The 23086-nt window shown below is 40.1% G+C and overlaps 3 protein-coding genes across 4 annotated transcripts in view; 2 read left to right on the plus strand and 1 right to left on the minus strand.

The window, feature by feature from the left end:
• ALS2CL (ALS2 C-terminal like) overlaps positions 1–17679 on the plus strand; it is a 73159-nt gene extending 55480 nt beyond the window's left edge. The window contains exon 26 of the mRNA XM_074197766.1: positions 944–17679. Coding sequence (XP_074053867.1) covers positions 944–1024 — 81 coding nt within the window. The 3' untranslated portion in view covers positions 1025–17679. The remainder of the gene's footprint in view (positions 1–943) is intronic.
• Positions 523–19962, minus strand: JMJD4 (jumonji domain containing 4). Its single transcript, XM_074197769.1, has 6 exons — positions 19470–19962; positions 17245–17410; positions 14377–14502; positions 11978–12245; positions 6754–6900; positions 523–3171 (listed from the first exon to the last, which is right to left on the minus strand). Exons 1-6 carry the CDS (start codon positions 19735–19737, stop codon positions 2857–2859), a joined length of 1290 nt encoding a protein of 429 aa, XP_074053870.1. The 5' UTR covers positions 19738–19962; the 3' UTR covers positions 523–2856.
• Positions 19963–20299: 337 nt separating this feature from the next.
• SNAP47 (synaptosome associated protein 47) overlaps positions 20300–23086 on the plus strand; it is a 74103-nt gene continuing 71316 nt past the window's right edge. The window contains exon 1 of one of the 2 annotated variants that reach the window (XM_074197767.1): positions 20300–20479. The gene's annotated coding sequence lies outside the window, so the exon portion shown is untranslated. Of the gene's footprint in view, positions 20480–21048; positions 21409–23086 lie in introns of those variants that run through there. The other variant, XM_074197768.1, reaches the window with a different exon arrangement.

A 23086-nucleotide genomic window follows, 5' to 3' on the forward strand; every position in this document is an offset into this window, starting at 1 on the left:
AGACAATGTAGCTTCTCCTTCCCCTCCTCCCCCAACTTGGCCCCCTTCTCTTTTTAACAAGGTAGAAAGAAATGAGTGTTGAGGTCATACTGCAGGTTTGTACAAGATCCACTACATAATGCTGCCTCCTTTATGTTCAATCTCTTTTTTCCTTCTTGGATCAGTGAACTGGAAGTTGAGTCTCTAGCCATGACAGTGGGGATAAACTGAGCTCTCCACACAGAGACTCAAATTTTTCACAGTGGTTGTTCAATATCTGAGTTTCTCCTTTTCCCTTTTTCTTTGAGTTGTGGCATATGTTTTTAAGGTAAGATTAGAGGATCTTTGATATTCTGGTTGAGAATAATCTCCCAACTCATAATTTTTGGAAAGGAGGCTTCTCACAATCTTCTGATTAATAAACGGTAATAATTTAGTCCCACTCGTTGCATGTCAGAATAAGAGGATATAGTAAGGCTGGGGCGGCGGGGGGGGGGGGGGGGGGGGGGAATGGGGGCAGGAGGATATGGAACCAGCCTTCAAGTCAATTAGATCCAGGTTCTAGTTCCACCTCTGAAGAATCCTGGCTGTGCCCTTGAACAAGTTTTTTCAGTGCTCCCAGCAACTAACTATCTTAGGCCTTACATTGACAGAAGGTGTCGGGCTGTTGTGGTTGGAGCTGCCTGGCCAGCAAGTGCCCTTTACCAATGAAACCACTGATTTAATTCATACCCCTGTCATTATCCCCAGAAGGGGATGGCATACTCAAACATAGACATCTGGTCTCCCAAGAAGAGTGCTTTCCTCTACCATGCTAGAAGCAGCCTGGAATAATGGGAAAACTGGATGTTACTTCATTACTTCTGGTGCTCTATGGCACTGGATGGTCAAAACCTCTCAGGTGCCGAGTTTAATGGTTCTCTCTGGTGCTGGACTAATTATTTTCTCTCTTGCTCTGACTCAGTCCTGTTATGAACACATCCAGAAGGAGGACATGAGGTTGCACCGCTTGGCTGGAGTCCATAATCAGAAGGCTCTTTGGTAGCTCAACCCTGCTGGGGATCTTTTGACTTGGGCCTGGGTCTGGGTCAGGTTGAAGGTGAAGGAAAGAGAAGCCAGTAGACCAGCTGACACTGGGGAAACAGAAAGCTGATCATGGTGGTTAATTACCTACAGTGTGTGGCTGCAAGAACCAGGCTTTGGTCTGTTCCTCCCTTCCCCAGATAGGGATTTGTGGACACAGTCAAGTATCCAAGGCAAATGACTCTCGGGGTGCTACTCCTCAGGAAATGGATCGCTTTTCTCTCCAGCCATCTCACTTTTTCTTTGCAGCTTCTTCCTGCTGGGCTACCCAGAAAGCAGACAAGCAGGCTCTGAGGTCTTCCACTGGGTCAGGCTTCCCTGATTCTTACCTTGGGGAAGATGTCAGTTTAAGGGGGAAAATAAGATTGCACTTTAAATATTTTTCGTATTTTCTTAAAAAAAAGTCAAACATTTGCTATGTACAAAGCTACTGTGAGATGTTATGGACAATACTGAAATGTTTGTGCCATGGTCTCTCCTTTCAAGGACCTTTTATTGCCCCAGAGGGCTGGATTTTGTGTTCTGAGCCAGGACCGAGAAATCAGGAAGAATAACTGTCTTCATTTGTCTCATGTGCCCTTGCCCCTCCAACTTTCTGCTTCTCCCCAAGGGGCCAATGAAGGATGAAAAGCAGGGGCCAGAAAAACAGAAGTCCAGTACCTTTCACTGTGCTACCCATAATCCTGTATCTTGGATGGACCCTGTTATAATATAAGGGTAAATACAAGTGAGAGAAGAAGTGTGGGCAGTCACTGTCTGAGAGCTGACATAAAGTACCAAGTTGTAGAGTACAGCAGATATGCACAAATCAAGCTTTGGGATTAATCTTAAGAATGATTCCCACCCGTTTCCAAGCTGTAGCATTTTTAGTAGCCCTAATTCTAAGATTAGCTATCGTCCCTATAAAGCCATTAGGTTTATAAAGCACTTTCTTCACAAATAGCAATCTGAATAGTTAGTGTCATACTATCAACTCCATTTGAAAGATGGGGAGACTGAGGCTTAGGGATTGCCATGGAGAGAATGAGAATAAGAATTGAAACCTGAACTCAGATCTGTTGCTTCCCACATGTGGCCCACTCTCCTCATCTTTGCTCCACATCATCAGACAAAGATCCCTTTGAGCCATGGGGAGGTTTTCATGTGGCTGTTATCTGAAAATGGGGATCACTAAATGAGAGGCATAGTTGGTAGAGCCATTTTGGGGTGATTACAGAAGAGAAAGGGGTCAGAAGACAAGTGGAGGAGAGGGGAGGGAGCTGCTGCTGCTATATTGTTTACTTTAATTCATGGATAGTCACTAATGTTGCTTTCAGTGCTGGCATGTGATAGCTTTGGGGGAGTCCATCATGAAGTGGAGTTTCATGGGTACCCAGGATGGAGAGATGCTACTTTAAGCCTTTAAAGTCTGTGGCTGGCCTGGCTCTGCAGGATCACATTAAGAATACATGTCAATAAATATCTGCTGGAAGAGCTTCTGAACTTAATTTCTTTTCTCTCTATTGCATCAATGCTGCTAGACTGGATCTCAAGGGAAGCTATGGGAATAGAAAATTCCTTTTCATTTAAATTATGTTCCTAGTACCAAGACCAGGAGATCCAGAGGGCCTATTAGGGCTCATCTAGTCTAACCACTTCATTTCACAGGTGATCTTCCCAAGGTCACATGAGTAGTCAATGGAAGAGCTAGATTCGAATTTTTAGTGATTTCCAAGTTCAAGATCACCTTTGGGGCAAAGTAGACTGTGAGTATTGATGGACACCTGCAGTTTGCAGTTAATTCTTGCTACTTAATTAAAAAGCATAGAGAGAAGAAGCATTTATTATTTCTTTCAGGTGGTTGAACAAGTCCTCTGGGGATGGTGAAAGTTTATCAGTCTCTAGTTTCTGGAAATCTGGGTTTGTGATCAAGGATGCTAACACATCAACAATTCGACCCAAATCAAATGCTGCATGATGGGGGCCCAGCCCAAAGCTGTCACTGTAAATATTTTCTAAGGGTTTGGTCTCAGGAACCTTTTCTAGGAGAGAAATTCTCTTTTCTGCTATGACTTTGAGGAAGTTATAAAATTCTTTGTAGTCAATTCCAGTGCATGACTTCATGATCACCTGAAGATCAGAAAGAAAAAAAAAGTATTATGAGATTTTGCTTCAAATGACACGTCCAAAGCACATCTTCAATAAATTTTTGTTGAGAACCCTTTGAGCATGTACACAACCTTTAGTTGGAAACTTCAGGAATAGAAGCAATTTAGGTCAGGGTCCTTGGTCTCAAGTAGCTCATAATTTAGTTAGAGAAAACTGACATAAAAATGTGAAAAGTTTAACAATGCTACAACAAAAACCACACAATATCCTAAGGCAACTTTTGATTAAATGCCAAATGAGGAACAAACAAGACCCCATCCCCATTTGTTACTTTAGCCTTCTGAGGGTTGGATGCAAGACAAAGTTTTTAAGGCTCCTTTCCTCTGGGAAGTGGTTTGTTTCCCCCCACTACTAGATAGTGGGCTGGGGGCAACTTTCAAATTCTTTTAGGAAGGAGCTTTCCCAAGCCAGGCCTGCCTTATGATCTAGTAATAGTTAATTCAATCCAACCTAACAAACATGAAGTACTTACCATATGTAAAGCAGTAGGATTATGCTAGTCTGTCCTATATGGAAACTCTAAATACTAAATACTGTGATCTTGTTTGTTTGGTGCAGATTATAGCTTATTCATTTCTGCTCAACTGTGAGACTTTTGACCATGTCTTCCCCTTTACATCATAATTCATTCTATGTGCTGGGACTCCAGACATTATTTGGATGCCAGTGGGGAACAGCTCACTTGTCAGCCCTCATTTCTGGCCATGTGACTAACCCATCTAACTTTGATACATTTCCTAAATGACATTATTTACAACTTTTTTTCCCCTTTGAAGTTCTTCATTAGTCACATGGTACATACAAGGTCCTCTGTGTGAAACTTAATTTCAGTTCTTCAGAAAGTGCTACATTCTGCCCCTGGCTGTCAAATAAGAACACATGTAGGATGCTGGTTTTTGAAAGATGTGCTTCTCTCACAAAGGCAAGTTTGAAATCATTAAGATGACAAGTAACTCTTCCTCCTCTGTTAAACTCTAGGCCCAATATTGCTGTCCATCGTCATTATTACCTGTGTCAAGTTTACATGCAAATAGCTAAGAGGTAGTTTGTGCAAATGCATATCATCTATATGGACTGTCCTGGTGCAACCAGTCATCATCCAGAAGCAGCATCCCCACACCCACAGTGAATCACTCCTGACTACCTTTGATGTTTTTGGCCTTTGTTCTCAAAGAGGACAATAACATCAGGGAAGTAATGTCATCACAAGCATGTGAATTGGATTTGAGTGAGGGGAATGCTGTGCCAAGTCACTAGGCTCACTTTCTCCTCCATAGTCACCAGGGTCCAGTGGTCAGATATGAATCAGGATGATTGGAGATGACCCTGGATGTGAGGAAATCGGGGTTAAGTAACTGCTCAAGGTCACTCAGTTAAGTGTCAAGGATCTGAGGCTGGATTCAAACTCTCAGCCTCCTGACTCCTAAGGTCAGTATTCTATCCAGTGCCACCAACCTGCCCTTGGATTGCTTTTAGTCATTGTAGTGGATGTCTATGGTGACTGAGGTTTGTGAGCAGAGCTTATTTCTGCTATTGTGTCATTCAAAGTATCTTAAATAATTTTTACCATGGGAATGGGAGATGTTTTGCTGGAAGAGGTGTTTACTACTTAAATCAAATGCTTTTTCACGATCAACAAAGAAAGCACAGTAGGATCTTGTTTTCTTTACATTTTTCAGTTAAATGGAAAATGAAAAAGATGTGACTCACTCTTAAATATCTCTTCTGAAAGTCTGCTTGTTCCATACTATTACATTTATTAAGGATGCCCTGTTTGTGCACTGATGACTAACAAAGGTTTTGCATGCTAAAGTAGGCATATGGTTACTGATGTACTCTTTATTGCCATATCTTTGACGTTTCCCTTCCTCAGATACCTTGTGTATTACTCACTTCCTCAATAGTCTCAATCATGTTACTTCCAGTATGGATCTTCTCAATGTACCCCTGGTCCACTGCTTTTTTGATCTTTTTTTTTTTTGGTCCCTATCAGCACATTCAGGACCATGAAGTTAAAATTCTAGTGTGATGGCTTCATTGTCATTGATGATTAAGATAGTTATTAATATTATTATAGTTATATTTTTATAAATATTATATTTATCTATTTTCCATTTTCTTCTGTTTATTGTCCTTCCAGTTCTGTCTTTAAATGCCTTTGGGTTGCTTAGCAGATCCTCTAGCTTAGCTTTGTAGCCTGATTTTCTCTATTTCATGAGATAAAATTGCTCATAATCATCTATTATCCCTCATAAAGATTTTACAAAGGAGCCTTTGGCTACATCAAAGACTCTTCTGGTCTTGTTATGGCAGTTGATTTATATGACTTAAATTTCTGCATAAAGTTACCATAACTGGTATTAGTCATTTCTGTAAGTTCATTTCCCAACTTTCATTATTAATTGGTTGTTTGAATAGTTCAGAATAAAGTTATTTCAGTGATATGCCACTTTATTTTCTCATTATATCTTTTTAGTAATTATGATGTTTGCTCTTACAAGTTGGTGGTCAGAAAACTGAGGAATAGTCTCCTCATCAATAGCAAGTCTTTTCCCATCAGGTAAAATATAAGCAGTTTCATTTTTTGTGATGTTATTTGGTAGCTGCCATTTACAGAGACTACCAATTCTTTTCTCAAAGAGAATGTTCATAATAAAGATGTGAAGATTCTGAGAAGATTTAAAGTGCTTGGTGTCTTTCAGTCTCATTTTTTCTGAACCATGCTTTCCTCATCAGCCTTGCCTTTTCTCATTTCTGCACCAAAGTCAGAGTATCAGATTATACCTTGATTCAGAATTTCTATACTCTTCATTCTTTGCAACTGATGTTCATAAGTTATTTTCATGTTTTTTGAAAATACTTTTCTTGAATATTGTGATAGAAGATGTCAAACACCCATGAAGTAATGTTTCCTGTGACTTTAGGGTACACGACAAAGCCAGCTCTTTTGTTTTAGAGGAGTGTCTGTGAGTCATCTTTCCATTTAGCTGCAATTTATCTTCTGGTTACATTCATAGTAGGAATGTCAATATTGTTATGATTCACTTCCTCTAGCAGTATGCCAACTTGTCAGACACTGAATGATCTCATCAGAATAGAAGAATCAAATGAAAGTTTATGGACTATCTTTAAAACCATGTGATTCTTAGAACTGCTGGTTACCTTTCCTGTTAACTAACACTGAAGAAACAAGGGGCTTACAGGAGTGAAGGTCATTTGGTTGTTTCTTTGTGGGACAAAGAATTTGTCACCAAGAGATGAGTCTACTGGTGAAAAACCATTCCATGCTTAGCTAGGCTAGTTTTCAGAAAGCAGGCTCAAGTCTACTGTCAGAACCCAGAATAAACTTCATATTTCAGGGAAGAGCTTTGTGGAGGCCTCCATCAATACAAAGATTTGTTGGGGAAAAAACCCCACCACCTTATATGCAGATTCTATCTTATGTAGGGTATCCTTTTTGCAGGAAGTAGGGAACCCACAATCAGATACTTTCTAGAGCTCTGGTTCCCTCCCTAGCCCAACTCAGGTTTTCAACCATCATACCTGGCAGTGCTGATGCCAATCTTCCATAGTGTCCCTCCACTCAAAGATCTCCTGTTGCACAGCATCCAGTTCAGTTTGGAGGAAATGCCACATGGTAGCTACATTACAGCCATTCAACCAGTTGTGATTAATGGAGATGGTATCATCCTGAAAGAGTGATTCATATGGAATTGGGTTAAAATGAGTATCCAGAGGTTATCAAAGGGTGACATTCTGACAGAGTTAGCAAATGCTGATGATATTTAGTCACCAGTTGACAGATCCCAAAGATAGATTCTCAAGTTTCATTTTTTAAAGATAAGGAAAAGAAGCCAAGGACAGTAGTGTTTGCAGCCCTTGCTGCTGAGGAGGCTGAGGATAGCAGTGCTTGTAGCCTCTGCTGCCGAGGAGGTCAAGGGAGATCTAGTTGGGGACTGTGAGCTGAAATGGGGGAAGCCATATCAGATATTAAGTCTGGTGCCAAGATAGTGAGTCCCAGGTATGAAGGGATATCATGCTGTTATAGGAGGGGCGAACCAGTCTGGGTCAGAACATATTAAATCTTCAATCATATTGGGACTGCTCCTGGGTGTCTGAGCTACTTCCACCTTGGGTGAAATAAGATCATGTCTCAAGAGAAACAAAGAAATGGTAGAGAGGCCCAAATTGCCCTCTCATTAGCCTTTTACAAGTCCTGTGAAAATGTAGGGCAGTTAGGTGGTGCAGTGGATAGAGAACTGGCCCTGGAAGTCAGGAGGACCTGAGTTCAATGATTGCCTAGCTGTGAGACCTTGGGCAAGTCATTCAATCCCATTGTCTTAAATAAAACTTAAAAAAAAAAAGAAAATGTAAAGACCCCTGAGAGAGGTATTAACAGCTAACAACTATCAGTTAACTTGGTAGAGAACCAGGACTAGAGGTAGACTTTGAACTCGGGTCCTTTTAGGTTCTAAGCCCAATGCTATTAACTATATCCCACTTAACTAAAATCTGCTTCTGCAATTTCTATCCACTGCTACTAGTTGTGTCCTTTGAGGGCATACAGAACAAGTCTAAATCTTGTTCTACATGAGAGTCCTTCCAGTACTTGATGAATGTTATGATATCATGAAACCCTTTCTTCCCTTCTCCAGGCTAAACATTCCCAATCCCTTCAATTAATACACGATGAGACACAATCTTGAGGCCTTTCCTCATCGTGTTACCCTCTTCTGGATATTCTTTGGTTTATAAATATCTTTGCTAAAATATGACCATAAAGACTGAATACAACACATTCATATTTACGCAGGGCAGTGTACAATGGGATTATCATTTCTTTCCTTCTGTTCCAAACAACTAAGTGGTACAAGCAGACAGAGTGCTGGGCTTAAAGTCAGGAAAACCTGATTTCAAGGATCACTAGCTGTGATCCTGGGCAAGTCACTTAGCCCTCTTTTATTTCAGTTTCCTCATGTATAAAATAAGCTGGAGAAGAAATGATAAGCCATTCTGGGATCACAAGAAGTCAAATATGACTGAAAATGGCTGAACAACCAGAGATAAAGTTGTCCAAAAACTCAGTGGCTTCTGTGGTTGTTAGGCCACACTGCTGATTAATGTTGAGCTTGCAATCCACTAAGTTCCCTTCCCTCACACACCACTATGCAAAAAATAAAAAAAAACAGTTGCTATATACAGATACTGAATTTGAAGCTGACTTCTTGAAACTCAAGGAAAATTATTTATTTCTATGAAAATTTCATCTTACCAATGTTTTGATGACATTTAGGTCTATTAGAGTATTCTATGAGTTCTCTATAATCTTTTCTTCCTTTTCCAGATGTTCAGCTACCAAGCACTGGCTAAAGTTTTAGGATTTTGGCAGGAAATGAAGTTAACTTTAACTGGTCAATGGTTTGCAGATTCCACTTTCTCTTAAATAAGACAGCACATTAGACTTTTTCCTAGGGTGTTCCAAAGATGGATGATGGAGATTATATTATACAAGCACATCTATCTGTTTTTTCAGTACTCTGGAATGTATTTTGTTTAGGTCTGATGACTTAGAATTCAAGTCCTTTAAGAAGTCCTTTATTATAATTTTCCAATTTGGCTTTTATTTCTCCTGTTACTTTTAGGCTATCTTTTCTAAAGTTTCCCTTGATATAGAAAACAGAAGCAAATTAAGTAGTTAAGTAGTTGTATCTGTTTTTTATTATGTTGTTCTTTTCCTTATGTTATCCTTTCCTTTCATATTTTTTTTAAATCCTTTTTTATGGTTCTTAGCTTTTCTAAACAATCTCAGTTCACTTTAAGCTTTACTTATTTTAAGCCTTTGCCATGGTTTTAGATTTCTTCTCCTATTTGCCTTGGCATCAGTCTTCTGAATACACAGCTATTAAAAAAATTTTTCTCTATGGATTTGTTAGTTCACATTGTTCTCTTCAAACTATCACCCTTATTGGAATTGTTCTCTTTGTGACTTTAGGCCATTATTAAAAACTTCCTAAATCTCCTGGGTTGACTTTCCCCATAGAATTTTAATAGAAGTCAGATAAGTGCCTTTATTTAAAAACTATCCTTTTAACTGTTGCATGAAAGGAGGACACACATATCTCTGTATCTTTGTTGTCACTTCTGTTTTCCATAAATTGTATTCTTCTTTGCCTAGGAAGATGTTGTCTAATTGTTGCTGAAGCTGGCCCAAGTTCATGCTCTTGCCTTAGCCTGGTTTTTAGGACATGATGCCTCAATCTAGGCATTATGAAAAGTTTGGACCGAACTGATACTGTGACACTTTATTATGTAGTCTTTTCTTCCTGTTTGCTGATGTTTTTAAGATATCTTGATTCACTGAATGGTAACTCAATGAAACTTTATGAAGTTCGCCCCAATTACTTTTAATCATTTCATAAAGCTCTAAGAAAATCTTACCTGCTAATTTATATAGTGATTTTATTTCATGAAAAAAATATACTATTTATCCTAAGAACCCTTTAAAATCCAGTCTTGCTAAAAATGTGGTACATGCTAGACCATGCCTGGCTTTCCTTTCCTTATCTGTCATGAACTCTAAGATGGAAATGTCACTGTTTGTTCCGTCTCTGCGATCAAAAGTTCCTTCTTGTTGATGAGAATCACAGCCAGAGTAGTGCTTTTTCCATTTTTTGAAGCATAAAATTGTCATTGAGCAATCTAATAAATCATAAGTAGTTCTGCTTTTGACTGAGAGCTCCAGCAGATGTCTGGATAGCTTAAGTCTCTTTTCTCTACTATATATCATGCTTTTCTGTGCCCATATCATGTTTCTATGCTTGATCTCATTTAGCTAGTTCTTCCTTCTGTCCACGTGGTCAATAGTGTACTACCATGACAATTCATTCAAATGTTCTCTACCAGGTTCCCTCCTGGTTCCTATATATCTTTATGTGATAATATCTTCAAATATGATGATTCTCAGTTCTTACCTTTAAACTCTTTCTTTTGGATAAAACAAACCATTTTGGGTCCACATTTCACCCCTAGGTGCTAGCCTATCATGTCCTGGCTAAATTTATAAGCTCACTGTTGCCTCATAATATTAGGATCTTTCATTTACCTTCCCTACCTCTCTTTTCTTTTTTAGGATTTTGCAAGGCAAATGGAGTTAAGTGGCTTGCCCAAGGCCACACAGCTAGGTAATTATTAAGTGTCTGAGACTGGATTTGAACCCAGGTACTCCTGACTCCAGGGCTGGTGCTTTATCTACTGCGCCACCTAGCTGCCCTCTACCTCTCTTTTCTAACCTATTCTGTCTATAGGCATCCATGGTCATGGCTCTTACTGATGGCTTCTTTGATTTTTCTCTCCTAGAAATTTCTTAGTTTCTCTACTGCTATTCTACCTACATTGTGGTTTCTCTCATTGGTAGTTAACTAGGTATATATACTCAAACGATTTTTCCCTACCCACCTTTCCTTTTCAGTTTAAAGGCTGTGAGTCTTACCAGCTCTTCTTAGATATGCTCCAACCCTAGTCTGTCATCCCTGTTCCTGAATATATGAAACTGCTTCATTCTTTCCAAGTATAACTTTTCTCCCCAACTTAACTGTGAGTTCCTGGGGGGCTGGTACAATGCCTTTTATTTCTTTGTTTCCCTGCTGTCTAGCACAGGGAACTATTGACTGTTGCTTAAGATGCAAGACAAGTCAGCTTCTTTACTCCTTAGTTCCTTATTTGCAAAATGAAGGGGTTGAGGTCACTGGCCTCTAAGGTCTCTTCCTTATCTAAATCGTAAGTTCTATGATCCTATGAAATTTAACATCAAATGTAAATGGGAAAAAATAAAATGTTACTCAAAAATAAAAAATATAAAATAAAAAATAAAATGTTACTCAAAGAAAAATATTTTAAAGAATGAAACTCATATGGAGGATTTACATGCAAGGTATTTTGCAAATGGATTTATGTGTTACATGCAAGGCATTTTGCAAATAGAATTTATGTTTTTGAGGTTCTAAAAGCATTTTTTGTATATTATCTCTTCATCTGATCCTTACATAAGCTTTTGAGGTAGGTATAGGACTATAGGCATTGCTATTCCCATATCAAGGGTGAATCTGAACCCAAGTCCATCTGTCTCTTAAGTTAAATGAACAAAACCCATTCACTCTCTTAGCCTAAATTTAACTCAGTGAACATCTATTAAACACAACTATGTAGACCCATCTTTAAATAATTCGAAATGATAGTATATCATATTTCTATGGCATTCCAAGTTTCACAAAAGTCATGTTTGGTTCCTTCTCAAACTCTGTAAAATAGGCAGTGCAGGTATGATTGACCCTATTTTTAAAGTGCGTAAAGTGAGATTCAGAAGGATTAAGTACCTTGCCCACAGTCACACACTAGTAAGTACTGAAGCTCTATAGGGAATAGAACATACACATAATCATAGCAGCTCACATCTAAAGAGTGATTACAATACGCCAGTCACTACACTAAGCAAACTTAGGAGGTAGGGGCTATTATTAACCTCATTTTACATTTGAGGAAATCGAGGCAAACAGGGGTGACATAGGGTCACAAAGCTAATTAATGGCTGAGGTCAAATTTGAACTTGGATCTTCCTTATGCCAGGCTCAGTGTTAAGACTGAATGTCATAAGTGCAAAAGAGAAGTTCAGACAAAGTGTTACAAAAAATCTAGGGGAGAAGAGATCATTTTTAATATGAAGAGAGAGATTAACTGAGAAGGTGGAGCCCTGAAGTTTCATGGATCTTACCAGATTATAAACTTGATGGTGCCATCCACTGGGGACAAAGATCATCTCCCCTGCCTCCTGGATGATTTCAATAGGAGGACAGCATCTGGGGTATTTTGGATATACTTTGATGTCAAGGAGGGCAGAGGAAGTGATATCATAGGGCAGGTTCCCGTGATAATCTCGCAGGCTCTCTTCTTGCCCTGGAGGGTAGAGTAGCCATCTCTTCCTTCCACAGATATTGACAGACCAGCTATAAGAGCGGAAGACATCTGCATGGAATGGGGTCCTGTGGAGTGAGACAATGAGTTGCACAATAATTTTATTTAGTAAAAAAAAATTTCTGGGGCAAGCCACTTAACCCCATTGCCTTGCAAAAACGCTAAAAAAAAAACTTCCTGTGACATAAAACATGGAAAGTTTAGCCATGTATTTCATATCCATAAAACCTTAACCAATCTTCCTATCATATGTGTCAAGGACATATTGATGATGCTTCAAAATCTGTGAAGATTAGTAGAAGAAAAAGACCTAGACATGAGTTGTGTGTCTGATACTAGCTGTGTGATCTTGAACAAGTCACATGTCTTGATTTGCAGTTTCCTCACCTGAAAGATGAGGCTGATACACTCTCTTGCAGAGCAGTTTGTGAGAAAAGTACTTTGTAACCTGTTATCAGTAGCCTGATTAAAAAAACCTCTCATTTACTGGTACAATTGTTACTTGTCTGATGCTTTCAGTCTTTTATAGCTTCTGCTACCTTCTTAGATCAAGTGATGAAATTTATAATGAGGAACAAATGGGCAAGAATAATGAAAGTATTATGGGGCAAAGAAGAAATTTGTATTATTGGATCTCAAATTATGTTATAATGGGAATATATATATAGTGGCTTTTAATTAAAATTATCTGATACTGCATTGAAAAAAATCCCAGAAAAATAAATTAATGGGTTAGTAGAGAAAAGAACAGACCTAACACATTTAGTCTTTAGATCCAACTTGAAGTAATTGATAGATGGGTGAATCCCAAACTGAGGTTAGGTATGTTCTGAAGAGTAGAGACCACTCTTATCTGGACTCTGGAAAGGAAGAAATACAGTGACTGTCTGTCACAGATGAGAGGGATACAATAGTCAAGTTTAGGTCTGAAGAAATTTCAGTAGAGATTAGCTATATCAATTTAGGCCCACCAAATCTGGGGTAAATTTTTTTCATATGAACTTGTAAGGTTAATTGTGAAATATTTTCTGAATTTGCATATAACTATAGGTTCTGCTTTTCCTTTTTTTTAGGTTTTTTTCCCCCCCAAGACAATGGAGTTAAGTGACTTGCCCAAGGCCACACAGCTAAGTAATTAAGTGTCTGAGCCCGGATTTGAGCTCAGGTCTCCTGACTCCAGGGCTGGTGCTCTATCCACTGTGCCACCTAGCTGCCCCTGCTTTTTCTTTTTAATATCCTCCCAAACCCATTCTTATAGATTTAAATGGGAATGAGAGGAGAAAAAAAAGAAAGTGGATACTAAAAAAATAAAACCTATACTGTACAATGGTAGCAATATTAGTAATAAAGGGTGGAGGGAAAGTAGATAGATATAGGATATGCTCTAACTTTGGACTCAGGAAATCATAATAGCTTAAGTTAGAGGTCAGGAATAAGGGAATTTTAGTAAACGAGTACAAGGTGATGAAGCTCAACCTAAAGAGATGATCTTTGGGCTGTCTGTGAGAGGAGAAGTTGGGGGGGGGGGTTCCAAGGACCTACAGAACAATGATTCCTAAAGGATAAGAACCAGATCCTTTAGAGACCAGCAAGGAAGGATGCTTAGGATTTAGGTAAAGCAGAAGCCTAGATAAGACACACCAGAAAAGAGAGAGGAAATGGCAAATTATGTGAGCAGAGGCACTGAGGCAAGAAATCTAAGGTATATTCAAAGGGCAGTCAGCCTAGAGTGACTGGCATTTACATTAGGGATCATATTATATAAGACAGTAAAATGTTGATATAAAGAATAAAGAATTTATTTTGCAGGTATGAGGAAGCCATGGAAGCTTATTAATGAAGAGAGTGATGATAAAAAGTAGTGGTTTAGGAAAAATAACTGACTTATCTGATACCTCCCCAGAACACTGAATTGATCTCAGGTTATAAAGGCTATCCCAGCAGACCCCAGACTCTAGCTAAAGTGCTGACATGTTGGAAAGACCTGGACTGTAGTCTTGGAGTCAGATTGTATCTGCTTTATGAGGATCAAACTAGCAAAATATCAAAAGGCTCATCACCATTATATTAGTCACTGTGGTCTGGGCAACTCATGACACTGGTAGAGGCAATGCAGAATAGGTTGTCTGAAGCACCCCCACAGAACTAAAGATACCCTGCGGGCCCACAGCACCAAGAAAGTCTCAAACATTGCTTTACCATGATCCTTTTGGCCCCATGTAAACGAAACGATAATCATCCACAGCTAGTTCATCCCAATACTCGTTTAGCCAATCAGATGAGAAATACACAGGTGTGGTATATACATGGTCATGTGGGAAACTCCTTAAAAGAGAAAAGAAAGGGTGTTGAAAACACGGTGAGGAGGTTGCATCATGCAGTTCTGCAAGTCCAGGGTCCATCTTCTTTACTGGGATAAATTTTCCTAAATGCAGCTTTCCTTGATCCCTTATTTTTTCTCATGTCCCAGATCCAATTAGTTACCAAGTCTTGTTGAGCAGCCTCAATAACAACTCTTACACATCCACTCATACAGACACTACTCCAGTTATCCCCTCTCACTAGGAGTCTTAGGATGCCTCCAGGCTCACCTTTCTACAAATAAATTTCCTGTCAGCTGTCCAACTGGGATTTCTACAGCACAGACCATGTCTGACCATGTTACTTCCTTGCTCAATGAGTTCTAATGGTTCCCTACTGCTATGAGGAATCAACTCTTGGTTGGCACTAAAAGTCTTCCTAAGCGGATTACATTTTGCTCTTGTGATACCAATACAGATCAATACCTTCTGTGCAAAGAAAGCATTATGAAAGCTGCCTTGAACACTGAGAGGCTAAGCTTCTAAGGTTACACAGTCAGGAAGTGTTAGTAGGACTTGAACCCAGGTCATAGGGGTTCTGAGATTGTCTCTACATCATGCTGCTTTCTTGCACACAGCTGGTGCTTAATAAATGCTTATTGACTGTAGCTACCAATTGTAACTTTCTGTTGGGAAGAACCAGTTGACTCAGGCATGACTGGAGTCTTCCAATATACATTTGTTTATTCACGGAGGGCAATATGGTAAGAGTGAAAAGAACAGTGAATACTCAGAAAATCTAGATTCTAGTCCTAACTTGGCAATGAGTTATGCAAAGCTAGAGAAGTATCTTGGTTTTCTTATATGCAAAATGAGTTGATGTGTAGATGGCCTCTAAGGTCCCCTCTCATGATACCATTTTGTAACTCTGAATCAAGATTATTTCTACAGAACATTTTGCAAAAAAAAAAGTCATATTACGTAGACTAGTATGTAATAAGAATCTAGACAAAGTCAATATAGACATAATCCCAAGGGAAGAAATAACTGAAAGACAGTGTGAAGGGCAGTTGGAAAGGGACAGTGGGGAGCAAGGAGTATGCCCAGTTGTTCATTTTTTCCTTTCAATATTCAATGGTCAAGTAAAGGCTGATTTGAATATAATTGCGTATACAACACTTAATAAGTATTATAATTTAAAGTGATATATTCTATTATATATGCTTGGCACACAAGGTTAAAATGATTATCTGGATTTTTTTTAATATTTCTGTAGAAAATCACTATTTGTTAGCATTCTTTTGCTCAAAAATCCAATGGCTCCCCAATGCAAAGAGTAATTATACTAATTTTAGCTTGCAACTAAGAGTCAACAACACCTGGTCTTAATCCACTTACTCCATCCTGTGCCTTAGCTAGTCTATTCTATTCAAGCTGAGCTCACCCAGTGCTTATGGTGCCTGAGCTGGAGTAGTGTATTAATTCATTAACTTGGTCAACAAATACCAACTGGGCATGGTTTATATATAAAGCACTAAAGAAAGAATTATAAAGTACAGGGATGAATAAAATACAACAGGTCAGTCTAGTATGAAGAGCTGAATACATATAATTATTACAAGCAAAAGTAAAGAGCAAAATACTCTGGGAGTGATCATTAAAGGCCACTGGCATCAGGGAAGGTTTCATGGAACTGGCATTTGAATGGGCCTCAAAGATTTTGACAAATGGAACAGTAAAAAGTCAGATATGTGAAAGCTCTTTTATGAATTCCTTTTGAATTTCTCAATCCCTTTCTGAAATCTCTCTCCTCTGAACTTCTATTGCACATATTCTTTTATTTTAAAACTAATTTTTATTTTTGAGCATTTCTTTAAAAAAATTTTTTTGAGTTTCAGATTCTCTTCCTCTCCTGCCCCTTCCCCACCCAACAAGAAGGCAAGAAATCCAACTGCACAATATCGTTTAAGTTGGCATTTTAGCCTATGATGTCTTAGAGTGATTTTTGTTTTTAGGTTTTTTTGCAAGGCAATGGGGTTAAGTGGTTTGCCCAAGGCCACACAGCTAGGTAATTATTTTGGAGTGACTTTTAGTCATCTTGTTACACACCTACACAGTTTTTCATGGTATCTCCTAGTTGTTTCTTTAGTTTAGGGCATAATTCATCTGGGTCATTTAGGAAAAGTCAGGTGTTTTCTCATCTCTTCCCTTCATCTTGGTCTTCAATGAATCATAAAACATCAGAGCAGGAAGGAACTGACCTAGTCTAATAGCCTCAACTTTAAGTCCAAATAAATAAGTTTCTCTCATCATTTCTACTTGGGGGATAAATTTATCAATACATAAACTGAGATTTCATTAGGTGTTTTGATTTTAGCAAAATAAGATCTGAGAACTCCTCTACAGACAATATCAATGCTGGGGATAGGGGAAGAGATCATTCCATTTTAATTCAAATTTCTACCAATTCACTGGCAGATTTCCTTCAGTTTAGGGACATACTCTTAGGGTACACAGACATTTCACTAAGGCTGCTTTCCTTAATCTCTCTTCAAAGTTGAGAGAATTTCATGAGAATAGGCTTCTCTAAGTTGTTATTTCTCTCTCCTCAAATTACCTTCATTAAATTCTGCTCATGCCTTTTGCTTTCCAATCAGTCAGTTTCTGGTGCCGAATGGATACTTGGTGAATGAATTTGTCCATTGTCAGAAAACCATCAAAGGTTAAGCTGATACTTAGTGGTCCAGCAGTATTCTATGCCTTTTACCTACTAAGGTGCCAGTCCTTGAGATAGAGACATCCCTTGGGAGAGGAGTAGTTCCCCTGGATATATTCTTTCCAGTAGTTTATGTAATCCCTCAGAGGGATCTGTTCTTTTGGATTAGAGTTGTATTCCTGGACACTGCAGTTTGCAACAGGAACGACTGCATCCCCTGAAATAAACATAGATCCTTCTTACCAAAACACTAGCTGAGAAAAATCTTTTGCATCTTAGCTGTTCCTTTCTCCTCAGTCCTTCTCACCCTCCTCCAGAATGCCTTTCCCCCTTTTGTACCAAAGGCTGTCCTTTGACTAGGAGACACTAAGCTGAGGACCACCCATATTCAAATTCTACCTCAGGCAGTTACTAGCTGTGTGACTCTGGGCCAGTCATTTAACAAGTTTGGCTGACTCAAGTTTCCTCAACTGAAAAAATGGGGATAACAGCACCTACCTGCCCCCCCCCCCCCCCCCCCCCCCCAGAGAAGCTGTGAGGAACAAATGAGATATTTGTAAAGTGTTTAGCATAGTGCCTGCCAGATAACTGGTGTTTAACAAAGACTGTTCAAGAACTTCCCCTATGAACCTATCTAAAATGAACAAATCTATAATGCTTCTATGTTCTGGACTTTGGAACTTCCTTGGTGCTTCTTTACTGTATTAATACATGGACCTTGTTCTGAAAGAACTTAGGATATACTTAGGGAGAAAAAACAAACACACATAAAACAATATATTATCTTTTATTTATATTAATCAGGTAGGATGTTAAGAGTAGATACCAACTGAGTTAAAAGCACAGTTGGATTTCAACAGGCTATGGGGAGGACTTTTGAAAAAAATATCAGATTTGTGATTTCATAGAAATAAGGAACTCAAAGAAGTCCAACCTTTTAAGGCAAATCAACAACCATTCCTACAAAGAACTAGTCTGAGAGTTGTCTAGGACTCCCAGGGATTGTGACCCAACCCATTGTGGGAAGATTGGAATGGAAGGGAGGGAATAGTAGCAGGTAAATGCCTCTAATGTGGATGATGATGAGGCTGGTCCTTCATTCTCAGAGATCACGACAACAGGGAGGTGATGGCATGATGAGCACAGGCATTGGATTTGAGTATGGGGGTGACTGTGTTAAATCACCAGTCTTACTTTCTCCTCCAGAGCCTTCTGGATGCAGTGGTCAGAAATGAATCAGGACAACTGGAGATGGCCCTGGATGTGAGGCAATCAGGGTTAGGTGACTTGCCCAAGGTCACTAGCTAATAGTATCAAGAACACTAGATTCAGGAATACAAATCCAAGGATATGAATCCCATTAAGTTACTTTAAATATGCTTTTCATAAGTAGTTATTTTACCTTAAATAAATCACTTTGATTTTTGGTTTCCTCATCTATAAGATGAATATACTGCTTGCTTGGCCTACCCTGGTAAAGATTAAGTGGAATAATGGATGTGGGGGGTGGCTAAGAGGTGGAGTACAAAAAAAAATTAAAAAAATATGGATGTAAAACCATGTAAAGTGATATAAAAACTTAAGCTGCAGGGATGGGTAGGGCAACAACCCTGAAGTCAGCAGTACCGGAGTTCAAATCCGGCCTCAGAAACTTAATAATTACTTAGCAGTATGGCCTTGGGCAAGCCACTTAACCCCATTTGCCTTGCAAAAAAACCAAAACAAAATTTAAGTTGTATAGATCTCATTTTATAATCCTTTGATGAAAGAAACAACTTCCTATGTTTTGTAGTGAGTTGTTGACCAGGTCTCTTTTCAATGAGTAATATATAAGCACTCCGTGTTTTATTTCCTATTTATTTTATTGCTCCTTTTTGGCCACTTGTCTGTAGTAATAATGTTTTTCCTTCATTTTAGATGAAAACCACAACATCAGGGAGGGGATGCCATGACAAGCACATAAATCAGATGCTGTGCTAAGTCACCTGTCTCACTCTCTCCTCCAGAGCCATCTGGATCCAGTGGTTGAATATAAATTAGGACAACTGGCGATGGCCCTGGATGAAGGCAATTCCTTTCTTCAAAAACTATCCTGTAAATTCTCTGAAGGTAAAGACTTGTTCATTTATATTCTATTGGGCATTTCCCCAGAGTACACCTAGACCCTGCTTTAAGAAAATTACTAAGTACATAAATGAGATCTTGATTTTAACATTAAAAAGCAGCAAGTAAGTTAATGCCACTGGGCTGCTATTTGGATGGACTGAAATGCTTACCAAAATTCCAAAGGAGGTGATCCAAGTTAGGTTTTCCATCCTGGGTCACCCAGTGTTTCCTGCTTCCCCAGCCCTCGGTGAAGGCAGAGGAGAAAACGCAGGGGAAATTTGGAAGCAGATACCCTTTGAAAAAGTCCAAATAAGTGAAAGATGCTGCCTCGATGTAGTCCACACTCGCACGGGGTTGGCAAAACCTCTCATAGGCCGTCGGGCGGGTGCCCCGTCCGCCGAAGCACTTGCTGGCGTATACCCACGCTTCCCGATCCATGCCTCCTGGGCACACAGGTGCCAGCCCAGCTCCTGCTGGGCCGGAAGCTGTTTTCAGCCGGATTTCTGGGCCCTTCAGCTGGGGGTGGGGGGCTTGCCGCGCAAAAGTGTTCCCACAAAGGGCGAGGAGGGGCGGAGGCAACAAGCCGGCCGCCAGGCCTTGGGAGTCCCGAGTCCCCGGTTCGAATCCCCGTTGTGGCCGCCGCCAGCTGTGTGACCGTCTCCGGGCCCACCCTTGTTAAGCGCCTACTGTTTGCCGGGCCCCAAGTTAGGAAGCCATAATAAAAAGTCTCCTCCACACGGGAGAGCAGAAGCCGGGAGCTCCCGAGGACGCCCGGGGGCCTGCGGAGAGAGGCCGCCGGACACGCCCGCGCCTGCGCACAGCCGCCTTCCGCCTGCGCCGCACCGGCCGAACCACTTCCGGAATGGTCGGGAGGGGAGTAAGAAGTTGGGAGCCTGGATGTGTGACGTAAAATCGAGCGCGACGGCCAGGGGCAAGAGCAAGGCGGCGTCTAAGGGTCTGCTGCGTGCGCACGCGCACTGCGCTCTGACTGCCCCCCGGCGGCGGCGGCGGCGTGCGCTGGGCCGGAAGCGCGCCCGGCGACGACGACAACAACAACAGCAGCCGGCGACCTCCCGGCCCCTTGGAGGACGCGTGGTCACTGGCTCCAGCTCTGCTCCGTATTTGACCCGCAGACCCGCGCAGACTACGGGACGGAGCCCCTCGCTTCGGAACGCCTCTGGTAACGCGGCCCGACCCCCCCCCCCCGTTGCTATGGTGATGGAACTTTTCCTCCCCTCCCCCTTCCCGACACAGGGGAGTTTTGGGGGGAAGGCAATCCATCAGCCTTCGAGCTCTGCGGGGGCCTTTCACAGACACTCCCCCCCTTTTCTGTGTTAGGAAACTGAGGTTCAGAGAGGGGGCTGGGGCTTATCTCTCAGCCAGTTCGGGGATTGGGGGGGAGTGAAGGGGGAAAAAGGAGGGGGTGGGGAGACTAATAGAGAATAACACCCCAGCCCTAACGGCGACTCTTTTCTTCATCCCTTTATGACTTCAAAAAAAAGGCGACCCTAGAGAGATGAGAACCCACATTGAACCCATTTTGAGGGATTAGGAGGGGGAATAGGGGGAGAAATTGGGGGGAGGGCTTCCTGTAGAGAAGTAAGGGAGGGGAGATGATGGCGGGGCTTTGGACAGAAAGTATCGAGGGAAGGACTGGAACGGTGGAGTGGATGGAGACTTGGAGGTCGGACCGGATAACAGAGGGAGGAGGCCCCCGGGGTGAGGGGCAGTAAGGGCAGGGAGAGAGGAGGGTCGTGGGAGATCAAGGGGGCAGTGTCCCACCGTATTGGGCTGTGTGAATATAGCAGCATTTTGTCCAGTCATTTTCAACTGGGACTCACTGAGCTATTCTTCGTATTGTGTCTGATGGAGCTGTTGTTCATTTTTTTAAAATTTATTTTAATTAAAGATTTTTATTTATTTTGAGTTTTACAATTTTCCCCTAATCTTACTTCCCTCCCCCACCCCCACCCCACACATTAAGCAATTTGTCAGTCTTTACATTGTGTTTCCACGAATAACTGTTGTTCTTGTCAGATGAGGGAAGCAAATGGGAGAGGGAAAACAAAAGCAGCTAGCACCCAGGGCTTCAGGTCTGTCAGAGGGCAGGTAAGTCTTTCTTTCTCTGCAAAAGGATAATATGATTCTGGGTAGGTAAAGCCTAGAGATATTAAATGACTGACCCAAGGTCACACAAATAGGTGTGCATCCTAATGCCTGTGCTTCCAGAACTTCAAGGAAACCTGATATCCCGGCAAATGGAGAGCTTTTTGTGAATGGAGGACACATTTTTTTTTGTTTTTGCTGCTTATCAGGTGTTTGCTTAATAAATATTTATTGATTGTTTCTAAAAACTGGTTGATTCATAGTCCAGCTACTAGCATAGAGAAAAGTGAGATTACCAGTTTTTCTTGGAAACCATCTTAGACTTCATAGGATCATAGATACAGTACCCAGAAGGAACCTTGGAGGTTACTAAATCCAGCCTCCTTCAAGATCATTTCTACACCCTAAAAAAAGAAGGAAAAAGAATTTTTAGTTCCATATTTTTCCTCTTGTAAATTCAATTAACTAATATCAACATTCAATAGAGTAAAAAGAACAAAAGATAATAATGCCATCAAATTCTGTTGTATAGTTTTGTTTTTAAAAGCATATTTTAGAATCACTTATTAACTATTGCCGTATTTATATCCCTTCCTCTAATTTTTTTAAAAATAATATGACCCTTTTATGTTTGTATTATATATTATATTTAGGAATTTGGAGCTTATTGTGATATAGAAAATACTGGTTTAAATTTAATTTTACCAGATTTTCCAATTTTCCCTGTAGTTTTGGTTGAATGGGAGAGTCCTTAACCTAGTAATCAAGATTATCACATAGTCAACTTCAGTATATCTGAGTCTTTTACCTAATCTGTTCTATTGTTCAACTTTTCTGGGGTTTTTTTTTTTTGGTCAGTGAAAGATAGTTGTGATAGTTCTTCCTGCTTTATTGTATAGCTTCAGATCTGACACACTTAAGCCTCTTTCATTTTTTTTTTCCATTATTTTTGAAGATTCTTGAAGTCTTGCTCAGTTGGATGAATTTTGTTACATTTTTCTAGTTCTGTAAAGTAACCTTTTGGTAGTTTGTTATGATTCTAAATTTATACTTGAAGTCTTGTTCCATTAGATGAATTTTTTAATTGATATTTAATATTTTTCCAAATATATATATATATATATTTTTTTAGGTTTTTTTTTGCAAGGCAAACCGGCTTAAGTGGCTTGCCCAAGGCCACACAGCTAGGTAATTATTAAGTGTCTGAGACCGGATTTGAACCCAGGTATTCCTGACTCCAGGGCCGGTGCTTGCTTTCCAATTATATATTATGAAAGTTTTTCAACATTCATCCATTTGCATATTTATAAGCCTAACCCTAACCCTCCCCTCAAACAATTTGGTAAAAGTTGTACATATACTTTATTTTTTTTTAAATTTATTTAAGTCATTGGGGTTAAGTGACTTGCCCAAGGTCATATACAGTTAGGCAATTATTAAGTGTCTGAGACCAGATTTAAACTCAGGGCACCTCCTGACTCCAGGACCCGTGCTCTATCCACTGTGCCACCTAGCTGCCCTGTACATATACTTTTGTGTTTAACATTTATATATTAGTCATTTTATGTTTGAGAAATTGGAATGAAAGGAAAAGAAAGAAAACCATGGGATAGGAAGGAATTTAAGAGAAGGTTTTTTTTAAAAAAGTGAACAGTGGGGCGGCTAGGTGTCTCAGTGGATA

This window comes from Macrotis lagotis, chromosome 8 (assembly GCF_037893015.1).
Source record: "Macrotis lagotis isolate mMagLag1 chromosome 8, bilby.v1.9.chrom.fasta, whole genome shotgun sequence".
NCBI classification, from domain to species: Eukaryota; Metazoa; Chordata; class Mammalia; order Peramelemorphia; family Peramelidae; genus Macrotis; species Macrotis lagotis.